Source organism: Lepidochelys kempii, chromosome 5 (assembly GCF_965140285.1).
Source record: "Lepidochelys kempii isolate rLepKem1 chromosome 5, rLepKem1.hap1, whole genome shotgun sequence".
NCBI classification, from domain to species: Eukaryota; Metazoa; Chordata; order Testudines; family Cheloniidae; genus Lepidochelys; species Lepidochelys kempii.
The window spans coordinates 20,588,874-20,615,434 of NC_136384.1; the positions used below are offsets into that span (position 1 = coordinate 20,588,874).

The window sequence follows — 26,561 nt, forward strand, 5'->3', positions numbered from 1 at the left end:
TAGTCCTGGAGGTAGACATGGGATACTACTTGTATAGTTCTTTACATCTGACAATCACCAAGCTCTTACAAATATAGATATCATTATACCCATTTTACAGATAGAGAAATTGAGGTACAGTAGAGGTTAGTGACCTTTTTCAATGCCACACCAAGCATATGCCACAGCTGTGCATAGAAATGAGTTCTGCTTCCAGAGCCTGTGCTCTGACCATTAGACTCCTTTGCTTCCATACCAAAACAGGATTGTCGGACTAGGATAAGTGTGCACTTACAAGTACAGTACTGGAACAGACTGTTGCTTGTTAAGAGCTTGCATTTGTGTCCTAAATCCCTACTGAAATAAATCTTGGCCTGATTTTTTGAAAATATGCATTTTTATTAGTATGCATCTGTGTATGAGGAATGAGTAGCCTTAGTCTGAATGCAGGATTATAACCCATGGACTCTGATAGAGCTCTGACATAGGCTTCCTCTGTTGCCTTCACAGAATTACTTAACTGCTCTGCCTCTGTTTCCCCATCTATAAAATAAGAATAATAATGAAGTCCGTCAGTTACTGGAGTGTGTGAAAAACATGGAATGTCTGTAAAGACCCTGGAAAATGCAACTGTCATACAGAGGCACTTATATATTTGCATCCAGTCACTCTACATGATTGCATTGCCAGGATGAACAGGAAAAACAAGTATTGCAGCTACAGTCATGCAATTAGTTCTCCCATAATGCTCCTGCCCATTCTTCAGTGACAGATATGACATCTCAGGGCACTGGCTCTGTCATCGCCAAGCCTCCCTTCTCCCAGCAGCATGAAGGCCGGAGATTAGCTGAAGCAGTATCAGCTAGTCTCAGCTCTGCCTAGTTTCCACTACCACCAACAACGTGTCAGTGTAGGCCCAAGAGCATCCCAGGCAAAACTGCTCTGCCATTCTTCATACCTTTGTTCAGAACAGATCTTTTGTATGGCACTATGGTATTGGAGTAAGTTCAGTAAAAAATACTTATTGATACACCTTTAAAACGTAGTCTGCGCTCCCACAGTGCTGTCCTGCTGGGACTTGCTGTAGCTGTGGTTATTCAGGGGCAGAGTGCTGGTCCCTTACATTTCTCTAAAGCTTGCAGCAAATTTATAGCGGTCTCCTGCATGGGAACATGAGGCCAAGGGAATCTCATCTCTCCCCTTCCCTCTAGGGTACCCACAGTGAGCAATCTGAACTTCAGTCCCACATACTGTTGTTATGTTTATTTTGGGGTACAGTGTAATTTTTTTTTACAAGCTTGGGTTTGATTAGTTCCCACTGTATTCACCAGCTGTGTCCATAGAGGCAGTTTTTCCCAGGTTGGGAAGCCTCCCCTATGGGAAAGCAGCTTTAAACTCCAACCAGAGCTTCACAAGTCCCATCAGTGGAGGCTGTGAGGGAGATGCGCTTTCCACCCACTTGTGGGCTGTGTCAGCCATCATCTGGCCACTGGCTTAGCAGCTAAAGTCTGCAGCTAAACCTTAACTCCAGGCAGGCTTTCTGCCAGTGGGACCCAGGCAATAAATCTTGACCCACTATATTAATGTATAGGTATTTTCTATTTGGCTGGATGTTTCCCAGTTTGGGGGAGGTGCTTGGATTTATTCCTGTTTGTACCAGTTTGACTGAATTTTTAACATATGCCAAGCATGCCGGCAGCCCTGAATAGCTGGCTTTTTTATGCATTGTATAAACTTAAATAAATAAAATAAAAATATATTTGTACTCTGAATCAGATTTCCTGAGCGGGGAGGAGGAAGGGTAAAAATAGATAGACCAGGGATAGACCAGGAATGGAGCCTTAGAACTTTTAGTAAGTAATCTAGCTAGGTATGTGTTAGATTCTGATTTCTTTAAATGGCTGAGAAAAGAATTGTGCTGAATAGAATAACTATTTCTGTCTATGTATCTTTTTTGTAACTTAAGGTTTTGCCTAGAGGGGTTCTCTATGTTTTTGAATCTAATTACCCTGTAAGATATCTACCATCCTGATTTTACAGGGGGGGATTTCTTTATTTCTATTTACTTCTATTTTTTTATTAAAAGTCTTCTTGTAAAACACTGAATGCTTTTTCATTGTTCTCAGATCCAAGGGTTTGGGTCTGTGGTCACCTATGCAAATTGGTGAGGCTTTTTATCCAACATTTCCCAAGAAAGGGGGGGTGCAAGTGTTGGGAGGATTGTTCTTAAGATCCAAGGGTCTGGGTCTGTAGTCACCTAGGCAAATTGGTGAGGCTTTTTACCAAACCTTGTCCAGGAAGTGGGGTGCAGGGTTTTGGGAAGTATTTTGGGGGGAAAGACGCGTCCAAACAGCTCTTCCCCAGTAACCAGTATTAGTTTGGTGGTGGTAGCGGCCAGTCCAAGGACAACGGGGGGAATATTTTGTACCTTGGGGAAGTTTTGACCTAAGCTGGTAAAGATAAGCTTAGGAGGTTTTTTCATGCAGGTCCCCACATCTGTACCCTAGAGTTCAGAGTGGGGGAGGAACCTTGACATGGTAAAAATAGAACAGTTTGAGCTCCCTTAGTGCCACTGGCAATGGATAGGTATGTGTTGTGTTAGGATGGGTCAGTATCAGTTTTGTAAAAGTCCATCAGTAGCTTTTCTGCACTGTGGTTTACACAAATGACTGTTTCAGGTGTGATCAGAATCTGTATCTGGCTGGGGCAGTACACAGGTTGTACTAATCTTAAGGATGTGGAAAGAATGAAATTCCCCTATAAAAGAATATATCTGGATATAAGAGACCTGGTGCTTCCCTGTGAATGCTAGGTTTGCACCTGCCTTTGTTTTGGTCTGTGGTCTTGGTGCAATGTGCCCGTTCCATCACGCACAGCTTTAGCTCTCAGGGAAGACATACAGACCAGCTGCGGGAGGGGGTTAATCTCTGGCCACATACTACCGCTGCTGAGTGTTGTAAATGAATTAACATGAAACCTGTTGCTTTTCAGGAAAATGCATGCCTTACCAAACACTGGGAGGAAAAATACTCCTGACAGAAACATGTGAATCCTTGCTTATGGGCAGAAATACTGTCTGAACTATGCTTCTGAAATTTTTAGTGAATGCACATAGGGATGAGACCAGGTTTACTAGATAACAACATTAGGATTATATTGTTAATCAAGTTTTTGATAAAAGAACAGGAGTACTTGTGGCACCTTAGAGACTAACAAATTTATTAGAGCATAAGCTTTCGTGGGCTACAGCCCACTTCATCGGATGCATAGAATGGAACATATAGTAAGATATATACACACATACAGATACATTGGAAGTTACCATGCAAACTGTAAAAAGAAAAGGAGTACTTGTGGCACCTTAGAGACTAACAAATTTATTCAAAGCTTATGCTCAAATAAATTGGTTAGTCTCTAAGGTGCCACAAGTACTCCTTTTCTTTTTGCAAATACAGACTAACATGGCTCCTACTCTGAAACCTGTCATATAAACTGTGAGAGGCTAATTAGTTAAGGTGGGCTATTATCAGCAGGAGAAAAAAAAACTTTTGTAGTGATAATCAAGATGGACCATTTAGACAGTTGACAAGAAGGTGTGAGGATACATATTTATTCAAGTGACACCATCATAGGACCTAATCACATTAGCCACGCCATCAGGGGCTCGTTCACCTGCACATCTACCAGTGTGATATATGCCATCATGTGCCAGCAATGCCCCTCTGCCATGTACATTGCCAAACTGGACAGTCTCTACGGAAAAGAATAGATGGACACAAATCTAACATCAGGAATCAAAACATTCAAAAACCGGTAGGAGAACACTTCAACCTCTCTGGCCACTCAGTAAAAGATTTAAGGGTGGCAATTTTGCAACAGAAAAGCTTCAAAAACAGACTCCAGTGAGAAACTGCTGAGCTTGAATTAATATGCAAACTAGATCCATTAACTTGGGTTTGAATAGAGACTGGGAGTGGCTGGGTCATTACACATATTGAATCTATTTCCCTAAGTTAAGTATCCTCACACCTTCTTGTCAACTGTCTAAATGGGCCATCTTGATTATCACTACAAAAGTTTTTTGTTTTTTTTCTTCTGCTGATAATAGTTCATCTTAACTAATTATCTTCTCACAGTTTGTATGGCAACTTCCAACTTATCTGTATCTATATATCTGTATATCTATATAGATATATAGAGATATATCTTACTATATGTTCCATTCTATGCATCCAATGAAGTGGGCTGTAGCCCACGAAAGCTTATGCTCTAATAAATTTGTTAGTCTCTAAGGTGCCACAAGTACTCCTGTTCTTTTTGCGGATACAGACTAACATGGCTGCTGCTCTGAAACTAGTTTTTGATATGCTTTCATCACTCAGTAGTCTGCAAAAATGCCTGAATGATTTTTAGTTTTATTCAAAGAGCTATAACAAATAAAAGGAAACAGGGACATCTTCTATAGTGCTATCCTGAGAAGTACATTAATTGTTATATTCATTATTTTATTGCATATATTGATGAAGTAAAAGAAGATGAGGTAAATAAAAATTATAAGCAAGATTTTATGTATTTTTATTGAATCTAATGCTTATCCCTTATCCATGTATTGCTGCTACATAGTTTGAAAGTGGCTCAAATAGCTCACTTGTCAGAGAAAGCTTTAATCCATGCTTGGCTGGTCTTTGCATACTTTTTCATATGTAAACTACAAGAGTGTGCAATCCTGTTATATCATAGATTTACCACACACAAAAATCTAAAATAAGAAAAACTTCATTACGTTACAATCAAAGTTGCTAAGTGCAGTTCAAGAGGAGCTTTGTACCACTGAACACACATTTTTTCTCGAAAATAAAAAATAATGGAAATACTAAGAATATGAAACAATTTTGACACCAGTCTTGGCACCCACTTCCTGCACAAAACATGAGAGAGAACTCTCAATAGCTAAAGCACCTACTTTTACAGATGAAAAAATAGTTCCAATAATTTTTTTAAACCCACTAAAATATTCCTGAAGCTAGGGCATTCACTTAGTGGTGTGGAATAAAGGTTTAAATGGCACTCACGTGTATTTGTGGCTTTGTCACTTATAAGTAATTGGCCATCCCAAACTCATGCCAACAGCTTTTATACCACACTTCATTAGCATATATTCCATATAAAACATGAGCAGAGGAGAGAATTAAACAGTATAGATTTTTTTTAAGTCTTATTTTTATAGGAAATATTTGACCTAAGCATAGTTCAAAAAGAGATATCTTCTCTTCATTGAGAAAATAACATTTCACATTGTATCCTTTTTTTGCCCTTTGCGCACACATTCTCTTGTTAGGCTGTTGAGAGGTACACTTCATCCCTTCCTTCCCTGTCTCCAAAAATGTACATTTGCTCCAAGCCCCCTTGCCGGTTATACTTATTTAAAGACCAGAATTGAGAAACATCTTATCTGGTCCCGGAACATTTTTAACTGTGCTATAAATACCCCTTTGGAGAATTAGAAACCGTTCCCTCTTTTAGCCTGGCATATCAGAAGATATCGAACATTAACATCATGACTCAGACATTATTGGGATGGGGCCAAACAAGTTGATAGACTAAGTTACATATTTTTGGAGCTTGAACAAAGGTATTGATGCTTTCTTTCCTGTCGTTTTGAGGCTTGTGGCATTGGACTCTACATAGGCTTTGCAGTAGAGCAATACAAAACATGTTATACTACTGTTTTTTAAAAAACAAGTCTTAAAATTCTTAACATTTCTAAATGTGTGCCTTTTGTAAGATGTGACGTGAATAAAATATAAGATGATGTGAAAGTTAATGGAATTGTTTGGGGTGGTCTTCGGCATTCTCTCATTTGCAGTCAGAGCGAACAGCAATAATGAGCCATATCCTGCCCTCTAATAAGGCATCTTCTTGTCACTCCAACAGTATGTAGGGGATGAAAGGGACATGGCTGGGATGTTACTGTACCGAGAGATTCTCTGCTATGAAACAGCTCCACAGAGGACAGTTGTGGCTTTATATAGTTTAGAGTAATCTTGAGGCCACTCTAACTTGCACTGAAGGCTGAACTGGCCCCCAGCAACCCCAGAGATCAGAAAAGCACAACGGTGGATGACAGCTACCTTTACCACCTCACCAATCAGCTGCGCTGAGTGGAGTTCTGGCACGGTTACAGTCCGACCCAGAGTATCTAAATGTGTGTATGTTATGTTAAGGATTTAGAAAGGAGTTTTTTTGTTGATCAGTTATAATGACATTAGTTGTGTAAAATGATTGCAATCACAACTCAATTGCAGACTTTACTAATGTGAGTAATCTGACTGAAAGCAGTGTGACTGCTCACATTAGTAAGGACTGCAGGCTTTCCAAAGAGACACTCATAATTTTGTATTGCTTTTGTATTTGCCATGACTTAACATATTGGGGGTGTCCTCAGCGATAAGTATTTAGAGTTAAATCGTCTGTAATTTAAATTACAGATGAAGCTTGATAAAATTACTTAATTGGGCCGGGACAGACTTCAATTAATATATTTTTATCTCCTGTGCATCTCTTAAAGTACTAATGCATCTGAAATCACATTGCTAGAGGAGAAAGCTGTAGATTTCACCTCTTCTTATGTAACAAAAATCATCTGTTCTTCTCCATGTGCACTTAAATGACAGTTACTTTAATGAAAAATCATAGTTTTATTAACACTTAGCATTCATATATATGTATAATGTAAATTAAGAACAACAGCTAAGATGTAGATTTTTAAGGCGGAGGAGTTGTTCTAAAAATCAGTGCCTCTTCACCAGCCAGTCAGTGGTGCTCATTTGCATATGCTCTGAAAAAGCAATCTTGCCTTAATGTGTGTTGAACTTCTGCCATGCCTGTAATGTTCATAAATAGGGATTGCTGACAGGTGAGTCTAGCTGTGTCTTAGTAGCGCTTGCAGTAATTTAAAACAAAGTGATTCATTCAACACAGGAAACCAAATCGAATGAATTCAGTATTTCCAGTGCCTCTAGAAGCTCTTCCTTCTCCTCCCTCCAACTAGTTAAAAGTACTTAGCTGAATTGAATAGTAATGCTACAAAAGCTGTATTTTCAAGCTGCTTCTAAACTTTTGCTAAACAATAAAATATAAAAATACTTTGTATGACATTCTTTATTTGCTTTGTCCCAGGTTTTGTGATATGTATTCAATACTACAGCTAGATAATTTGTTAACAAGGCCTTTTTAACACTTTGGACAGATGCACATACTGTTTTCAATCTTCATGGTTAATTATTCGATTTTGTATTTGATGCCAGAACACCCTGACTCCTAATCACTGCTCATTGTTGGAAGTCCATTATATTCTAACTGTTTGAGTGCTCCCGTTGACCTTGAACTGACATTATAAGCTGTGCCTAATCTTTTCACTCTATATTTCTAATGCCTCTTTTCTTTTTCCCCTCTTTGTCTGATTCCTGTTTAGCATCACAATGGGGCTGCCTCTGAGTCCAGCAGCTGACTCCGCCCGCTCTGCACGACATGCTCTCTCACTCATTGCCACAGCCAGACCACCCGCCTTCATAACAACTATAGCCAAGGAGGTGAGAAAAACCTCAGTGTTCACTGAGCTGCACTTTCAAAAGAATAATGATCTCAGCATGCAACAAAGTTTTTGGTTGGTTTTTATATTAATTCTTTTCGGCTCCAGTATTAGCAGACAGAAATAAAAAATAGTCAAATCTCCTTTACAACTGCCCCAAAATTTAGCTGTTTTGGGGAAACAAAATGGGTTATCATTTTTAAATATTTGGCGGTATGCAGCATTATGCAACAGTATCTTGATAACTGATACACCAGGTCACTTGATGAGTTGAAAATGGCTTAACCTGTTGTGTCCTGATGTACTGGGTGTATAACCTTCCAATTCACATATAGAGCAGTGGGCAATATCCCAAAGGATTTACTAGGTTTTTTTCTTAGCCTTTACCTTAGCAATGCAAATACTGCATGATTCGGGACTCAATGGAAATTGAGCATTGCTTTTGGGATTTGGTCCAGCAGACATACGTTGTTGGATGAAAGAATTCGGTGTTTTAGGGACCAAATTCTGCTCTCATTTTTCTTCTTCTGTCACTCAGGCTACTCAGGTTCAGGGATTTTTCCTTTTCTCATTTCACTGTTGGGGAAGGGAGTCTAACAAGTGTTCCTTTGGGGGAAATAGGAAGGTGTTCTTGGGAGGGACATCACAGGTCTCCTTCCCAGCCCATCATCCAACCCATCTTTGGTGATGGGTGTTTCTTCTGGGTCCTCCCCAATCCAGTCCTAGGTTCTTTGGGTGTAGCATAGAAGCTAGGATCCCCTTTCTACCCCAGTCATCCTCCCATCTCCTTAGTGCATCTGATTTTAGAAGCAGCTGCAGCCTTTGCAGGTCCTGCACCATGCTGATTATGTGTGAGTGTACCTAGACATGGGGTTGGTAAAAGAAGGCCAGCAAGGAGGTAGTCATTGAAGGGCCTCTAAATGTCCAGAATAACATTTGGTATTGTATATCATTTTTAAGTCCAAGATTGGCCATTTATTCACCCTGACCCTCCCATTTTGTGAAAGTGAGGATCAGTAAAGAAAGTGGGACCAACATTTTAAAGACTGTATGTGGAATAATAATTAAAACACATTCAAAGGCTACATTCAAAAGCCACGGTCAGGCTGGAAGGGCATAGCAGGTGGGGTTCCACAGGGATCAGTTTTGGGTCCAGTTCGGTTCAGTATCTTCATCAATGATTTAGATAATGACATAGAGAGTACACTTATAATGTTTGTAGACAATACCAAGGTGGGAGGGGTTGCAAGTGCTTTGGAGGATAGAATTAAAACTCAAAATGAGCTGGACAAACTGGAGAAATGGTCTGAAGTAAATAGGATGAAATTCAAGAAGGACAATGCAAAGTATGCCACTTTGGAAGGAACAATCAGTTGCACACATACAAAATGGTAAATACCTGTGTAGGAAGGAGTACTGCAGAAAGGGATATGAGGGTCCTAGTAGATCACAAGCTAAATATGAGTCAACAGTGTAATACTGTTGCAAAAAAAGCAAACATCATTCTGGGATGTATTAGCAGGAGTGTTATAAGCATCCGATGAAGTGAGCTGTAGCTCATGAAAGCTTATGCTCAAATAAATTGGTTAGTCTCTAAGGTGCCACAAGTACTCCTTTTCTTTTTGCGAATACAGACTAACATGGCTGCTACTCTGAAGACAAGAGAAGTAATTCTTCCGCTCTACTCCACTCTGATTAGGCCTCAACTAGAGTATTGTGTCCAGTTTTGGGCACCACATTTCAGGAAAGGTGTGAACAAACTGGAAAGAGTCCAGAGAAGAGCGACAAAAATGACTAAAAGTCTAGAAAACGTGACCTATGAGGGAAGATTGAAAAAAATGGGTTTGTTTAGTCTGGAAAAGAGAAGACTGAGAGGGGACATAATGGTTTTCAAGTATGTAAAAGGTTGTTACAAGGAGGAAGAAAATAATGAGTTTTTCTTAACTCTGAAGTTAAGACAAAAAGCTGGTGGTTAAGCACTGGAATTAATTGCCTAGGGAGGTTGTGACATCTCCGTCATTGGAGATTTTTAAGAGCAGGTTAGACAAACACCTGTCAGGGATGGTCTAGATAATACTTAGTCCTGCCATGAGTGCAGGGGACTGGACTAGATGACCTCTCGAGGTCCCTTGCAATTCTATGATTCAAATGAGTTCTGCAAAATACAGATGTTCTTAATGTAATATTTTAGTCCAAATGTTGAACATTTGTCCTTAAATCTCAAACAAAAACTGTTTCTTTTCTGTATATTTCACAAATGATATTTCTGGATTGGTCATCAGATGTTTTTATTCCTAGTGAATGATGTGGAAAAATGTCATTTTGCATAATTAATATGTAATTTGTATGTAATTGTAATTAATATGTAATTGTAATTCCTCTGGTTTCTTCCCTCAGCCTAGTGACAGTACCTCAGTCTTCATCCATGCCTCAGTCTTAGACGGTGGGCTAATTATTCCACTTTGCCAGCCAAATCAAAGGTGCAGTCACAGAGTTAGGTGTAATTAGCAAACAGAAATAATCACCACCCCTGCCTCTTTACTTAACCTCCTTATTGGCTTTATGTACACATTGAAGAAGAGGTGTGACAAGGTAGAACTGCAGTAGCCCATATGAACACTTGGAGTCCTCTGACTGCTGCTAGAGACCGTAGACATGGTGAATCCTGATCTGGTATTAAGAAACTATCATGGAAAGCTCATGCTAAGTATAGTTGAAACATATGTGGACAGCAGTAGTTAAATATATAATCCTATTCCTTTTGTAGGTGCATAGACACACTGCGCTGGCAGCAAACACTCAGTCTCAACAGAATATTCACACTACAGCTCTTGCTCGGGCTAAAGGAGAGATCCTAAGAGTCATCGAAATACTAATAGATAAAATGCCCACAGATGTTGTGGATCTTCTTGTAGAGGTAAGAATATGCTGTAATATCTGTATATCATAGTTTTTAATAAATCAATGAATAATACATTGCACGTAAACTCAATTGGAAATTGTAAAGTGGCCATCTACCTTTACAGCACCATGGAACATACGTTATTTTTTAAAATAACACATCTGAGGCCATAAGACTCTGTCCCTGTCTCAAAGGGCTTAAAAACTGAGCAGAAAGCAGATATACAAATGGCTAGGTAAGGTGCAACAAAAGCGAGATCAGTGAGCAGTGATGTTTAGCACACCTTGTTCTAATTTTTTTCCTTTATCTGTTTTTAGGTAAACTATTTTTTAAGGGGATGACTTGGGCTGAGAAGTAATGTATTTTCAGGAGGCCTTTGAAAATGGTTAAGTGGTTCCATTGAAGACAGGGTTGCAGAGAGGGTTTCTGACATGAGGGCTACATAAAAGGATATATGGAGATGGACAAAATGGAATAGTTTAATCCTGTAGCTTGGGCAAAATGAAGGGGCCCAGGGTTGAAAAGACCAGAGCAGAGAGTTGGGTAGGACTTAATTGGTAAGGACAAGCTAGCAAAATAATTTGTTGGCAATTTGGATGTGGTTGTAACAGCAGCATTTTGAATGAACTGAAGAGGGATGTTGAAAGTTTTCTCTTTCAGATGCATATTCATTAAGGTTGAAGGAGATTGTTAAAGAATCCACCATACCGTGTGATTTGCTTAACTTTGGTGTTCCTGTTCAAATTCCCTCTTAATATAACTAGCATAAAATGTGGTGTTCCTTCTCAGGCCTTCACTAGCAGAGACTTGCCTGTGTTTATAGCTTTGTAAAATGTGTACTGTTACTGTGAATGAGAATTTGCAGCAATTCCCAGTACCATTGTCTTTGCAAATTCCAATATGTTGCAGTGCAGTCAGATTTGTTTGTGCAAATAACACGTTATACTAAGGTACCAAAAATATAATTAAACACAAGATCTAGAAAACTCTATAATTGTTCAGAATTTAACTTTTGTTATGAACAATAAAATCAAATATTGTTATACAATTGTAACTTTTGTTTCCAAGGTTATGGACATCCTCATGTACTGCCTTGAAGGATCCTTGGTCAAAAAAAAGGGACTTCAGGAATGCTTTCCAGCCATCTGCAGGTAAAAGCATTGAAGGAAATGATTTGTGATAAATATATTATCTTGCTATAGCTTACTTATAGCCATAACATTTACACCTTAAAACTTCAGATTTACAGAGTATTTTAAGTACCGTAGAACCTCAAAGTTATGAATACAGGCGTTATGAACTGACCTGTTAACCACACACCTCATTTGGAACTGGAAGTACACAATCAAGTAGCAGCAGAGACCAAAAAAAAAGGCAAATACAGTACAATACTGTGTTCATAGAATTGGAAGGGACCTTAGGAGGTCATCTAGTCCAACCCCCTGCTCAAAGCTGGACCAATTCCCAATTTTTGCCCCAGATCCCTAAATGGCCCCCTCAGGGATTGAACTCACAACCCTGAGTTTAGCAGGCCCATGCTCAAACCACTGAGCGATCCCTCCCTCTGAGGGATAAACTACACGTACACATAGTAAACTACTAAACGTAAACGTTAAACGTAAACTACTAAAACAAAAGAGAAAGCAGCATTTTTCTTCTGCATAGTAAAGTTTCAGAGCTGAATTAAGTCAATGTTCAGCTGTAAACTTTTGAAAGAACCTTAATATTTTGTTCAGAGTTACGAACAACCTCCGTTCCTGATGTGTTTGTAACTCTTAGGTTCTACTGTGGTGTACAGTTTTTCTAATCCATATTACATCTGAAAAAGAGGAAGTAGGTCAGAAAATAGCAGTGTTATTGCCAACTATTGAAAATGCTTCTGTATAAAAGTCCACACATGGTACAATCCTGTTCATTTTTATGTTGGCAGTATCACTTAAAACTTTGCCCTACAACCCCAACGTTGTATTATTTTCTCTATCATAAACCACAAAAAATGGTCATGGTTCTTTCACTGTAGTTGAAACCACCACAGTTTATTTCTTTTGTTTGGTAATAATAAGTCTGTAATTCTATAGCATCTTACACCCCTGGATTTTAAAGTGCTTTGTGTACCTCAGTTAATTAGTTATTAACCTCATTGTACACATGGGTAAACTGAGGCAAAGTGAAGTGATTTGTGAAGGGAATTCTGGCAATGATGGGAATAGAACACAGATCTTCTGAGGTTTAATCCAAGCCCTGTGGTTTAATCTGTTGTTGTTTGTATTATCATAACACCTAAGAACCCAGTCATAGACCCAGGATCCCATTGTGCTAGGTGCTGTACAAACCCAGAAGAAAAACAGTTCCTGCCCCAAAGTGTTTTCAATCTAAGTATAAGACAGGAGAAACAACCGATGGATACAGACAGACCAACAGAGGGGTGCAAGGAAGCAGTGAGGAAATATTGGTCAGCATGATAGGCAGTCTCAGAGCACCAGCAGCCTAACTGTGGTCAAGATTTTTGTGGGCATCATGACAAAGGAGAGTTTTACATGCTTCCTTTCCAGTCTAACACTGTACAATACTCCATAAAAGAGGTGATTTATCAGCATGTCTATTTATCCTCTCCAGAAGGGGGAAAATATCTGTAATACTTTTCCCTCAAAGTATTGGTGGATAATTGTATACCCACATTTAAAAACAAAGGACATATTTTAATTTAATAGTGTTTCTGCACAAACTTCATAGATGCTTATACAATTAAAAATAAAGCACGTTGCCTCAGGCACACAAGGAAGAGAGATGTATTTTTGGTGTAAAATGAAGGCTGCAACTATTTCAAAATAAGCAGTTAAAAAATAACGCAGTGGTCTATCTTGGTCCAACTTGAGGCTATTTAATCACAGTCTGTAGGAATGCTGAGGCCAGACTGCAGGCTGCGCTGTCATAATTGAGGTCTTTGACCCTATAACAGAATAAGTCTTCCATGGGTGCTGAGGAACCAGCACTCAAGACACCTGCTTACCTACTTCCCTTTTGTGATATAACCATGTGCAGCAGCGCAGCGATGTGTATTCTCATAACAGAATTTGGCCATATCACAGGTGTACTCCTCCTTTATAAGGCATTTGAGCTTTGCTCTTTGAGTGCTGTTGGACCATAAAGCCACCCTCACCAAGTATATGATTTTGAAAGCAAATGACTGTTCTTTTCTTGGAAAGAATCAGCTTTGATAAATCTAATAGCTGAAAATAAGGTGGAATTACAAAGAACCCAACGTGGAAGTGCATCACTTTTATAAATACATATGGTATCGGTAGACCAGCCTGAAGAGAGCATTGAGCAGAGTAATGTTCTACAGAATATGCACTTTCAAGACCTTCCATCCTAGTCTCTAGGGCAGGGGTGGGCAAACTTTTTGGCCCGAGCGCCACATGGGGGGTATGAAACTGTATGGAGGGCCGGGTATGGAAGACTGTGCCCCCCCAAACAGCCTGGCCCTCGCCCCCTCCCACTTCCCACCCCCTGACTGTCCCCCTCAGAACCTCCAACCCATCCAGCCCCTCCTGCTCCTTGTCCCCTGACCACCCCCTCCTGGGACCCCCTGTCCAAACCACCCCCCCTGGATCCCACCCCCTATCCAACTCCCACTGCTCTCTGTCCCATGACTGCCCTGGCCTATCCATACACCCGCCCCCTGACAGGCCCCCAGGACTCCCATACCCTATCCAACCCCCCCGTTCCCCGATTCCTGACTACCCCAGAACCTCCACCCCATCCAACCGCCCCCTGCTCCCTGTCCCCTTATTGCCCCCTGAGACCCGCTACCCAACCCCGCCACCACTGCCCCCTTACCATGCTGCTCAGAGCGGCAGGAGCTCGCAGCCCGTGGGCCGTAGTTTGCCCACCTCTGCTCTAGGGGCATAATATGGCTGTCCAATTGGAACAAGCAATATAACTGAGATAAGAAGAAACAGTCACAAAAAAACAACTGGGTTTAATAAAATCTGAGTTTGTGGTAATTACCACTCACTCTTCATACCTTTGAGGACAGATGAATGAGTGAAAAGGGATCTCTTCCTGCCATGTAGCTACTTTACACACTTCTGCCAGATAAGCAGGATCTGTACCTCTCTTTTGACCTGCCAAATCACTACCATCCTCATGATTGTGTTATTGCTGGACAAGGAGACCTTGATCACCTGGCTCCCAAATGCCTGTCCTCTCCTGTGTCTGCCCATCTGACCAGTTTCCCCCAGATGCCAGTAAATTGTGCTGCAAAGTGCCAGTTTTATCCTTTTCCTCAGTTGTTTTTAACAACTGTAAAGATGCAGTCAGGGTCCCTGATAGCTTTCTGATCCATTTGAAAAGGTTTTACTGCTCCCCCACTCGCATCTTTGGAAGAAGAACAGAATTTGGAAACACAGAACAAAAACTGACTTCAGAGGATACTTACTATGTGACAGACCTGCACTTGTTGCTAATTCATCTGTCAAGTAATGGAACATAAATGCTCTCATCTGATTGGTTTTTTAAAAATATTTTTAAGACTCTCTCTCACACTAGGTGTATAGGATTCAATTGAAATTAAATTCACAAATGTCAGTAGAACCCTGTTGCAGGTTTTAAAGCTCTCTCGCGGTCTGTTGTATGTAAGCTGCTGAGAGAGTGTTAATATTTTTCTGCCATCAGAGATTGTTTTTTTGTTCCTTTGGTTTTTATAGAATTATCATATTATTTTAGCTAGTCAGGAACGTGGTGGTTTTCTTTTTCTGTTCATGTTCGAATGGTGGTGGTTTGACATTTGGGGAGTACAGAAAGGCACAAAGTGTAGGTAGGCTTCTAACTCCCACTGACATTCAGTTGAAGATAAATGCCTGTCATTTGTGTTTTTGAAAATCTCCCCTTTTGTTCTTAAAATTTAATACTCACAGATAATAAAATGTGATTTATAATATGTGAGTATTTATAATATTCTTAGGCTATTTAAATATTCATATTATAACATATTAACCATGTAAATTACAATATTTAATATGTCAGGGGGTTGTATTTTAATGTAACAAGTTATAAAAAAACCAACAGTTGCAAGAAAGGAGCTATTATACCCTTGACAGGTATGTCATGAATAAAGATAATCTTCCTTCCTTCAGATGTTTTAAAAACTTTAGCTTGAAATGTAAATGCAAGGACAAGTAGGAATTAATGCAAGAAATCTCCCCATCCTTTTTGCATTTTTATAGTGGCACATTGTCTTTACATTTGGCTAAATTGCTAGCAATATCTCCTACTGTACATAGTTATGGCTATTGTAAAAATGATACAGTACTCTACTGAAGTCATCTTTCAGACCAGTGGAAATTTTCATATGATTTTAGCAAATCATTGAATCTCTGGAGAGAAGCCAAGTGGCAGCACTTTGGCTTAATCCTATTACTAATTCTTTTAATCTCCTAATGATCTCCCTGCTATACTGTATTAAATGTGCACACCTGTTGTGACTGAGTCTGTCACTTCAGCAGACAAAACAATATTATTAGGCATTTTTGGCTTTCCCTTCTCATACAGTAGTCTTTAAATACCATATCATGGCTATAACAACCAATCTCTGTCTGATGTGTGTGTTGCTGTTTTCAAGCAAAGTCCTAGCTTGAGTAGTCTTGTAAAACCCATGGCTTTAAACAACAGTATGCTTGTTCAAATACTGGATTATTATGTTTCCTTCAGTTTTTCTTCTTAGTGGCGTACAGATTTAGCAGTCATCTTATTAATGACTGTGATCCTGAATCCATCCAATCTGGCTGTGATGAGATGAATCTCTCACTAAACAACATATTTTACAATATTTGATTAGAGTTGATATCTAGTTTTCCCTTTGCTTCTGTCATGTTGTATATAGACTGATTTTTACCAATGCTCAGTAGAATACCAGACAAATCATAAAAGTCCAAATAAAATAAAATACAGAAGTGCAGTGGGTTGACGGTAAAGTATGCGTGAAATTTTGAAAATGCTCAAGATAAAGTTGAAGTCAGAAATGTGTATGGCTCAGAAGATTTCCTAAGAATCACGTAGCCCTGATTCAGCAGCCTGATGCATGTGAATAGTCCTATTGAGGTCAGTGGGATTGGGCATGTGTTTAGATACCTTGCTGAATCGAGACCTTAGGATGGAATTAACTGATGTTCAAATGTTGCTGTGTATTTGAAAACAGTTAGTCTGAATTTGAAACAACAAATGTTTCTTATTTTGCTTTTTACAGTGGAAGAATCTCACAGGAAGCAAATGTATTAGAGCTAGAACTTTATTTCATAGACTAAACAAAACAAGGACTTGAAACAAAATTTTAAAAACAGATACTTTCTGAGTTTCTTGTAGAATGCCAAGGAATTACAACTTAATAGGTAAAGGTGCTGTCACCCATGTTAATTCTTGGTTATCAGATCTCAGAGGAGGCCTGATTCTGTAAAAGGAAAGGAACAAAACTTTAAAATATGACTGAAGACTATCTGAAGTAAAGCCAGACCCCCTTGCAGCTAATTGCAAGACATTAAAATTCTAAATTAAGGTCTCTGAGATGTCCAGTGAATGTATGATAATAAAGGGAAATGTATTACCTACACAATTAATATTTTTATGAATATTTAAGCTTCTACATTTTGTTACCCGCTGAGTCCAAAGAAATATCTGAAAGTAAAAGCATTGCATTAGCAAAATAGTGTCTTCAGCTCCATCATATGCAGACAATATCTTATTCTAAATGTGTTCTGAAGAATGTGGTGAGCTGTTAGTCCCACAGCCAGACTTATTTCTTACATCACTCTTCAGTGGCTTCGGTATATAGGAAAGTAATTTAGAATCCAATTCGTGGTTATAATAGACCTCCCTTCCCTCCATAGTGAATAGGTACATTAGATTTATATAGGAGTTATTGCTAATTCTTCCCTCCTTCATATTGCTCCTCAAGATCCCTTTCTACCATGCTGCCTACAAGAACTTATCAGCTAATAGTAGGATAGGTAAAAAGTCAGTGGGGATTGCTGATTCTTATTTATTTATATTAACTCTGAAATGATTCAGACCATCAAGCTATATGTATAATTCACCTGTGTAAACTTATATACTTATTTCTCTTACCTTCTACCTCACTTCTCTCCTGTTCTTTTGTTTTGTTTTGTTTATCTGTAACTCACTTGTTGCACCTTGCCTTAAATTGGCTTTCAGAGTGAGATGTTTGCCTGTGTGACTGTGTAGTACCTAGGACAATAGGTTTCTTCATCCCAATGGGGGCCTTAGAGCACTACCACATTACAAATTATAAATAATAACAAAAATAATTGTCAAATACTTGGACTGTATTTTACTGTTATTACTTACACAGAGCTATAGAGAGATATGGAATGGAATGACAAATACACAAAGATAAGAAATGGGCTCTAATTCTTAGTCTAAATTGTTACAATCTAATAAAATGTATCATATATTTTCAATATTCAGCCTGCACTCACTATAATATTTGGTTTAGATGCCACAACATATTTAGTAAATAACATACTGACCACACCAGTAATTTGATGGTGGTTTACAGTAATGTACACTAGTACATAACATCTTTTTACAGCAATTGAAAACATCTGACATGTAAATACATGTATATTAAACATTTTCTGAGAAATAAGGAAGAAAAATATTTAGGATTTTTTCACTTGCCAGGAAATGTTTATTGTTAGAGAAAGGATGGTGTTTATTCCACTGTTATAAAACTACAGGCCATATTCAGTCCTGTTGTAAATGGATACCTGAAGCCTATTTATGCCAGGGCTTAATATGACCCCTAGCAAGTACATTGTGAAAGATACTGCATATTAAAGGCAACATACACTACACTCTTCCATTCTGTGGAGTTGCTGGTCATTATAGCATATTAAGGCTAAACTCCACCAATAACATTACAGCTGTGTAATGTGACTGATGTGGGGCAGGGTGCAGTACCACCTGCTGTCCCTGGGGCACTCTTGGTAGGGCTGGAGCCTGGTTCTAGTGGCAGCCCCTGGCTCCCCATGGTGGAATTCTGTGTCAGTGACACACAGACTGCAGGCAGCAGAGGAAGGTGGCACTGAGCAGGGAATGCAGGCTTCTACAGGAGCAGGCCAACAGAGGCAGACTCTGCACATATTCCTTTGCTGCTTCTGCTCCTTCTTTTCCACTTCACGGAGATGGGGTGTTTGGTTAGGAGGAGGAAGTGTTCTGAGCCTGAGGAGGTTTCTTCTAAGCTCTGGCAGGTTGTAAATCTCAGGGGTGTGCTGGATTGTATTGTGATCCTGGAAGTGTGTGGTGAGAGAGGGTTCTGTGTCATGGAGAAAGTAAGTAGCTAGAAAGAAGAAGGGTTATTAGCCTGGAGGATAGAGCGTTGCTTGTGTGAGGGGGTGTTCTGGAATAGGTGAGGTTGCAGTGTCACAAGCCCTCATGATTTTATAGCAAGTCCTATGATATCTGGTGATTTTCATAAAACTCCAGCTTCAGGAATCACTTGACTTGTGTAAAAATCTAAGATTTCATTTTTTAAAAAATTTAAAGCAAGTTTCTGAGCTTCCTGGTTGTGGAGAGGCTCCACAACCAGAGGGCAAATAAAAAATCCCAACTTTATTATTTTTAAAATCTCATGGTTTTTAAGCCAATCTCATGGGTTTGGGCAGGGAGAGTTGGGGCCTTGACTCATGATTTTTGCATGCTTCAGTTTGGCAATACTCTGGTTGACTTGGAGGGAGCTGAGGTGGCTTGAGCTTGTTCTGAGTTGGGAGGGGAAGAGTTTGGGCTGGCAGGATTAAATGGAGTCAGATGGTGAATGAGGTTGTAGGTGAACTGACAGTGTGCATGGATAGGAATTGGAGTTGAAAAGTAGGTTGGAGGGAGAGAAGTTGGGCCTAACAGAGAACAGTAAAGGGGCCACATTGCCCATGAACATCTGAATTTTTCATTCTGAAAAGGAGAGAGAGTTGTGGGGGAGGGAGTGTGTGTGCAGATTGCTACGTGCAGCCCCACCTCTAAGTTGGGGCATGTCTGCCACTGCTGCTATAAAAGCATTATTTATTCAGTTTGACCAAAACTCCTCAGGTAATAAAATGAAGTGGATGCTGAGATGGAAGTTGTCCTTTTGCCCACCACAGCTTTTTCATGTACAATAAAAGCCCGGTACTAAGAGCATAGATTCCACTAAGCTGCCAAGTGTGTGTATGGATACATCAACTGGATTTGCAGGAGTGGAATTGCTGTCGGATCTAAATTTAGATGTAGATTGGCTGCTTTGAAATCATTATCTGTTAGCTGAATTCTGCTGTTTGGAAGCTTAGAAAGTGTGATTCATAGGATTAAAAATATTTAACTGTGTATATATTTTTGCAGAAAGGAAATATTCATCTCTTGCAAACTCTCTAAAAGGGGTTGGAAACATGTTAAATAGATATTACAGCCAACAGATGAAAACATGATACTGTTAAGAAAAAAATTGAGAAGGCTAATGTGGTAGTAAAAAACAAATTAAAAGTAAAGAAAAAGTAAAATAGTCAAGAACTGAATGCAAATGGACTAGAATTGGTTTTGGAGGCTTTGTTTTTTTTATTTTTTATTTAAAGGTGAAAACAAAAATGTCTATTTTCCAAGGAGGTTTTTGCATTTAAAAAAAAATAACAAAACCAAAATTTTATTATGCAGACTGTTTCTCCTTGTCAAGGAAGAAAGCTGACTCAGCTGTCTCTGTCTAAATGGGCACTTAAAAAATCCAGTAAGCAAATGAATGCTGTCTGCTTTGGTCCAGCAGTTTGTGATGTTCTCATTTCTTAAAAAAATCTGCTGCCAACATGTGGATTGTACCCAGGCAGTGGAGCATCAGAACTAATGAGGGATAAAGGAATTTGTATTAAAATCCCTTCCTTTCCCCCCACAAATGTTCACCTGGAGTTATCAGATACCACTTTTTTGTTTGGTTGGTTTTAGTACATATTTTTCTGCGAGAATAAATATAAAGTCTTGAGTTTACTGATTGTATGAAACAGTTTTACAAAATTCCTGAGGCAACTACTTTATTAAGCCTGGCAAGTAAAATTTGACATGGCTGATGTGAAATGTGGGTATGAGTTTAGTTAAGTGGTCCCCTGCCTTATTCACTGAATTTCATTCAACGTACATATCTTATATCAAGTTCATATTCTTTAGACCTTGAGGGCATCTATTTGCCCATAGCATTATCAGTTACCTCACCCAAAATACTCATTCTTCCCTCTGCATGGCTCCTGGATTGCAGTCTTTACACGTGGCTAAGCCCATGTTTCCAACACCTTTTTTTACCCTTAATGAGGAGTGATAAGAAGACAGAATAATTTCAATGCTGGCCTTAACTGATGGATCTGAAAGCCCAGAAATCAAAGAGATTGACCAGGCTGGTGCCAGGGAAGGGGAATAAGAGGCTTAGTATTGAGGCTGGAAACATGCTGATGGATCTTGGGGATGGAGTGTTCTGTACTGACAGAGCACAGGACATAAGTTAAGGCATGGGATAACAGTCTTAGCAGCTTTTTATGCTCTCATGTGATATGTCCTTGACTGTGCACATCCTTTTAATAGCACTAGTGCATGGATGGAGGAGCAGTGGTGGGCAGAAGTTGTGGGAAGATAGGGCCTCAGAATTTTATACTAAATTATTGACCTCGGCATAGTGTCCCAAGAGGATGGACAACCATGTGGATGGTGCAGGCAGACAAGGCCAGATTGTGACCTTCTCTTTCCTGAGTCGCAGCAGATGCTGGGGCCAATCTTGTGAATCTGGCCCTAACTTTATGCACTTACTCCTTTAAAACAGAGACCCAAAAGTATAATCCATACTCTTCATTCCCTTCAAGCCCTTTAACCTATTATCCTGTATCAAAATTAACCATCCACTTTTTTACAGCCCATTATGTGCTCTTTTTCTTCCTGACTACCATTTTGCACCGTAGGAATGAGTGCATGATTGTTGTATTTGTATAGATGATGCAGCACTCTAAGTCCTTCAAGAAGAAAGGTGATGTATCAGTGTAAGATTTTGTTAGCGGTGGTGTTTAAAGCCATATATATGGTCAGCACCATATTTTTACAGCATGACTGTAGCAGTCTCACATAGAACCTGCTTGAGTGAGATTTAACTCTCAAGAATATAATAGTGGGCACTTTTACTTTTTTAAGATCTGATTTGTGTTTTATCAGAAAGGTATTCTGAAGTTCCAAAGGGCTTGACTTTGGAATAAGGAGATTGGCATTGTGTGTCATGTTGGAGATGTAATAATGGCCTGACTTTGAAAGTGACTGTGTGTTTTAAAGTAATGCTATGCTCATGCACTGCATAAAGTATCATGTGACATTAAGAAATACAACATACTTCTCAATTCTTCCTCAGCTGGAAGAATATTATTGCCCTTAATACCTATTGTTGTTCATAGCTTCTTATGTAAAGATACTCTCATTACTTCGGCGTTTTTTTCCTTATCTTTTTTTAATGATCCTGTGTAACTGAGTGGCCTCTTCCCAGGCATCCCTTGCCTCAGTTTCCCTTTTGAGTTTCCAGAAACTCTATGGAAGCATGTTATCAAGTCCATTAATATAACTTATTAACCAAACATAGTGCAAAAGTCCCAGAGCATAGTCCATATTACCCCAGTGCAAGGAGTCCTTAAAATCACACATCCTCTTCTCCATTTACATAACACATACTTGGTTCCAATGTCTTCTGCCATACCCAGACTCCCTGCAAATCCTCTTTCATCCCTCTACCAGAACAGCCACCCTAGCCCTCCTTCCTGGGTCAACCCCACTCTTCCCAGCAGGATCTCCCTCAGCCTCTCAACTCAGACCCTCACTTAGGCCTCAGCTATGCAGCAAAGAAACACCAGTGAGTAAACACCTCTGCTGCTCCCCCTTCTTTCAGACCACTCTGACCCTTGGCTCCAGCTCTCCAGCTTAAAGCCAGCAGGCATCTCCCTCTGCTGCTCTTCCTGCCATCAGCGCTCTCCAGCTTTCGGGGGGAGGGGAGAGGAGAACACCAACAAGAAAACCCCTTGCACACCTGCCTTCAGCCCTTTCCCAGGCAACTCACATCTCCTGCTCTATCTCCTAACTCACTCAGTCTGCTCTGACACACTGGATCTCATCTGGTTTCCTATAGCCCCTTAGGTGCTACCCTGCCTCTTAATTGGGCCATCTCAGAACATGTGGACTGAAACCAGAGAGCTGCGCCCAGTTTCATTTAATGGGCAGCACCCCCGCCCCCCCATTACATCCTGTCTTTCCTTTCTGATGTTCAAGCAGACATGTTTTGGTACTGTTCAGTGCAGAAAGGTTCTTATTTAACCATTCTGTATTTAAGAGTTGTCAGTCTGTTATTTTATTATAACAAAATTCACATTTATTCAAATATATTATAACGCCTGTGCATGCTGTTACCTAACTTGATAAACAAGTCTCATAAGTCCTGAGATATAAAACGTCTGGCTAGAGTGCTGCATTATTTTATTAGGAGTCAGTTGGGGGGTTTTTTCTAAATGAAAAGTATGTTGGAGACTAGTAACCAAAAGATAGCTTAATAAAATCTCCTCACTAATATTAAGCACTAATATTAATGACCAGTTAACTTTCACATCGTGAAACCAGGTCAGATCTCACCTGTTCCTTGTTATAATGTTCAATGCAGGTTCTACATGGTCAGCTATTATGAGCGGAGTCACAGAATAGCAGTTGGAGCTCGCCATGGTTCAGTGGCCCTCTACGACATCCGGACTGGAAAATGTCAGGTAAATAAATCATTGTGACTTTCTCCCCACAGCATGTGGAAGTTATTGAAAGGAAAGAGAGACTAGCTCTGCGTCAGTTGACATGCTGAGCTGCTGGAACATTATGGAGAATGCTAAGGGGATCAATAGTTTAATGAAGGACTCAAAGTATATAGAGCCCTATTGTCTTCATTCACTGTGACTGAATGGCTGCCATAGATGGGTTAATAACAGAAACCCCAAATAAGGTGTTACTTGTGACAAACTCCTCTGAAATAAATCTCTTGTATTTGAATTATGATTTTATATTTGTCTGATTTTCAGTATGAAGAAAATGTACTGGTTATTTTTTTCTACCGTTCTCCTTTACAAAATGTGCCTATATTTCAAATATATTAACTTTTCTGGTATTAAACAAAATGTGTAGTTAGATGAGCAAGATAATGTCAACCCAAAACAATAGGTTGCACAGTCAGATTATGGTTCAGGGTAAATTTTTCAGTCTTTATATTGGAATGATGAGGACTTAGTTGAATATTATTTTGTAGTTGATAATTTTTTCATAAAATTTAAGTGTTAATTTTCTCTCTTATTATTGATAATATGATAAAACCCTGGTAGAATTCCAAAAGCTTTTAGATTAAATGTAAACTAATTATTTTAACTAGGGCTGTCAATTAATCACAGTTAACACAAGCGATTAACGGAAAATAAATTAGCTAGATTAAAAAAATTAGTCATGATTAATCACAGTTTTAATCCTACTGTTAAACAATAATATAATATCAAGTTAAATTTATTATAAATATTATGGATGCTTTTCTACATTTTCAGATATATTGATTTCAATTACTACATAGGATACAAAGTGTACAGTGCTCACTTTATGCTATTATTTTTATTACAAATATTTGCACTATAAAAAAGACAAAAGAAATAGTATTTGTCAATTCACCTCATACAAGTACTGTAGTGCAATCTCTATCATGAAAGTACAGTTTACAAATGTAGATTTTTTTTTACATAAGTGCTCTCAAAAACAAAACAATGTAAAATTTCATTTTCATTTCATTTGAGTGCCTAAAGTCCACTCAGTCCTATTTCTTGGTCAGCCAATCACTCAGACAAAGAAGTTTGTTTACATTTATGGGAGAAAATGCTTCCTGCTTCTTATTTACAATGTCACCTGCAAGTGAGAACAGGCATTTGCATGGAACTGGTGTAGCCGGCATTGCAAAGTATTTGTGTGCCAGATATGCTAAACATTCATATGCCCCTTCATGCTTTGACTTGTAGATTTTTTTTATCTTTTTTATAGTGCCAATATTTGTAATCAAAAATAATTATTAGGGCTGTCAATCACAGTTAATACATGCAATTAACTCAAAACAAATTAACACATTGTTTTTTAATGAGTGTTAATCAGTTTGCCGTGCTCAGGGGAGGCACCACTGCTTGTCTCTGTGGCAGGGGTGCCCTTCCTCCTGCTGCCCTGCCCCACTGCTTCTTCCACCTCCTCTCCCTCCTACCCATGGAGCCACCCCCTGGCCAAGCTGCTCCAGACTGGGAGCCTGCCTCCTGTCTGCTGTGCAGAACGGGGGTGGGGGGGCTGATGTGGTGGTGTTTTCCCTCCCCTCGCCCATGTACCCGGTCGCTGCTGAGCTGGTGTTGGGGAACAGGGGGAGCCTATCATCTGTTGGCTTAGGAGTGAATGCTGCCGACAGCAGCTGCTGCTGGCTGAAAAAGCATTCAGGCTCCTGAGTGCGGTGCTTAAAGAGACAGCGGTGCCCCAACACACATGCGCGCACGCACACACGCTTCCCCCAACACCAAAAATATTTAAATAAATGGTATTCTGTATTGTTTAACAGTTCAATTAAAACTGCGATTAATCACAACTATTTTTTTAATCTCGCAATTAATTATGATTACTTTTTTAAATCATTTGACAGCCCTAATTTTAACTACCTTTTGTTTTGTGGTTTTTATTTGCTCTTCTAATTCTGTGTATAAATATAATGCTGCTTGTAGTTTCCAGATAGACAGCCGCGGAGACTGAAATCCTCTGTTTATTTATAGAACAGGAAAACAGCAAAGACAATGGTACATATCCTCATGCTTCCTCACCTCTTACCTGGAAGGACTAGGAGTAAGAGGGTAGTTCAGTGTCCAATCCCAGCATCTGATCCTTGACTTCGCAGCTGAGATTACTAGCAAGGCTGTCATTTGTGGTAGTATTTATTATGTGAACATCTGTCCATTGGGAATTGGTTTGAGATCACCAAATTTCTTTTAAAAACAGCCGTATGATGGTAACAGACTTTATCAGCTGGCAACCTAGAGGTGAAAGCCTCCATTTCCTATTTCTGATCCCAGAAGCCATCAGCCCCTTTACATATCCTGTTTGGCTTAAATATTGAATCAGTTCCATAAGACTTGCAAAGCTTTAGTAACATACAAATCAGACCGACAGTTGACATTTTTAAAGTGATTTGTTTGTAATATCACCTGAAAGCTAAAGAAATCACTAGCTCTGATTATGTAAATCTCCTGGCCTTTATGGAAGGCTAGCCTGGATTTTAATCATTGATTGTGTTCCATCACTACGAACTGTGAGTTATTTTCAACCCTGTTATCACATGAACAGCCTTGACACATCAAACCATGGGGGGCTGTTTGATCCGGATAATATTATTTCTTGCCTATAGAAGCTATCCCATTCTGCAGTTTTCAGACCCTAGCTATGGCCTACCTTCTCACTGCAAAGGCATAGTCAGTTACTTTCTTTTTTCTCAAAATATGTTTTCTTGACCCTCTTTGCCAAGCGTGCTATGAACATTGCATCACTTTCCGCTCCAATCATTCAGCAATCAAGGTCATAGTAAGGCTTTGTATTGAGCATCTCTGTCCGTTCCGAAACTCGTCATGACATCTTTGCTGTATTCTTGATCTCACTGGAAGCTGGGAGTGAAAAACCCAAAATAACCTCTTAGTCTGGGTCTCTCTTGCCTGTGGGCTAGTCCATATATTTTTTATGCTAATTTTTAAGTATTTAACCATCCACTTCACTCTAACTCTGTTGTGCCTGTATATTCCCATTTAAGGAGAATGACAACGTACCCAATTCTTTAATTTAGCTATTACATTTGTCCTACACTTTGAATTCTTAAATTTTCAACTTTATATTCATTTACTAAAATGACTCTTGGATAAACACATGGGTATCTTTATTTCTGAAGTAACTCTAATTTTGGCAAGTATGTCCCCACAATAGGATTTCCAAAATATGCTATCAAATGTCTTATCT

At 39.3% G+C, this 26,561-nt stretch overlaps 1 protein-coding gene across 6 annotated transcripts in view; it reads left to right on the forward strand.

Moving 5' to 3' along the window:
* WDR7 (WD repeat domain 7) overlaps nucleotides 1–26,561 on the forward strand; it is a 385,388-nt gene that overhangs the window by 303,060 nt on the left and 55,767 nt on the right. For all 6 annotated transcript variants that reach the window (XM_073343603.2, XM_073343604.2, XM_073343606.2 and 3 more), the window contains 4 exons: nucleotides 7,454–7,571; nucleotides 10,338–10,487; nucleotides 11,541–11,623; nucleotides 23,176–23,275. In XM_073343603.2, coding sequence (XP_073199704.2) covers nucleotides 7,454–7,571; nucleotides 10,338–10,487; nucleotides 11,541–11,623; nucleotides 23,176–23,275 — 451 coding nt within the window. The remainder of the gene's footprint in view (nucleotides 1–7,453; nucleotides 7,572–10,337; nucleotides 10,488–11,540; nucleotides 11,624–23,175; nucleotides 23,276–26,561) is intronic.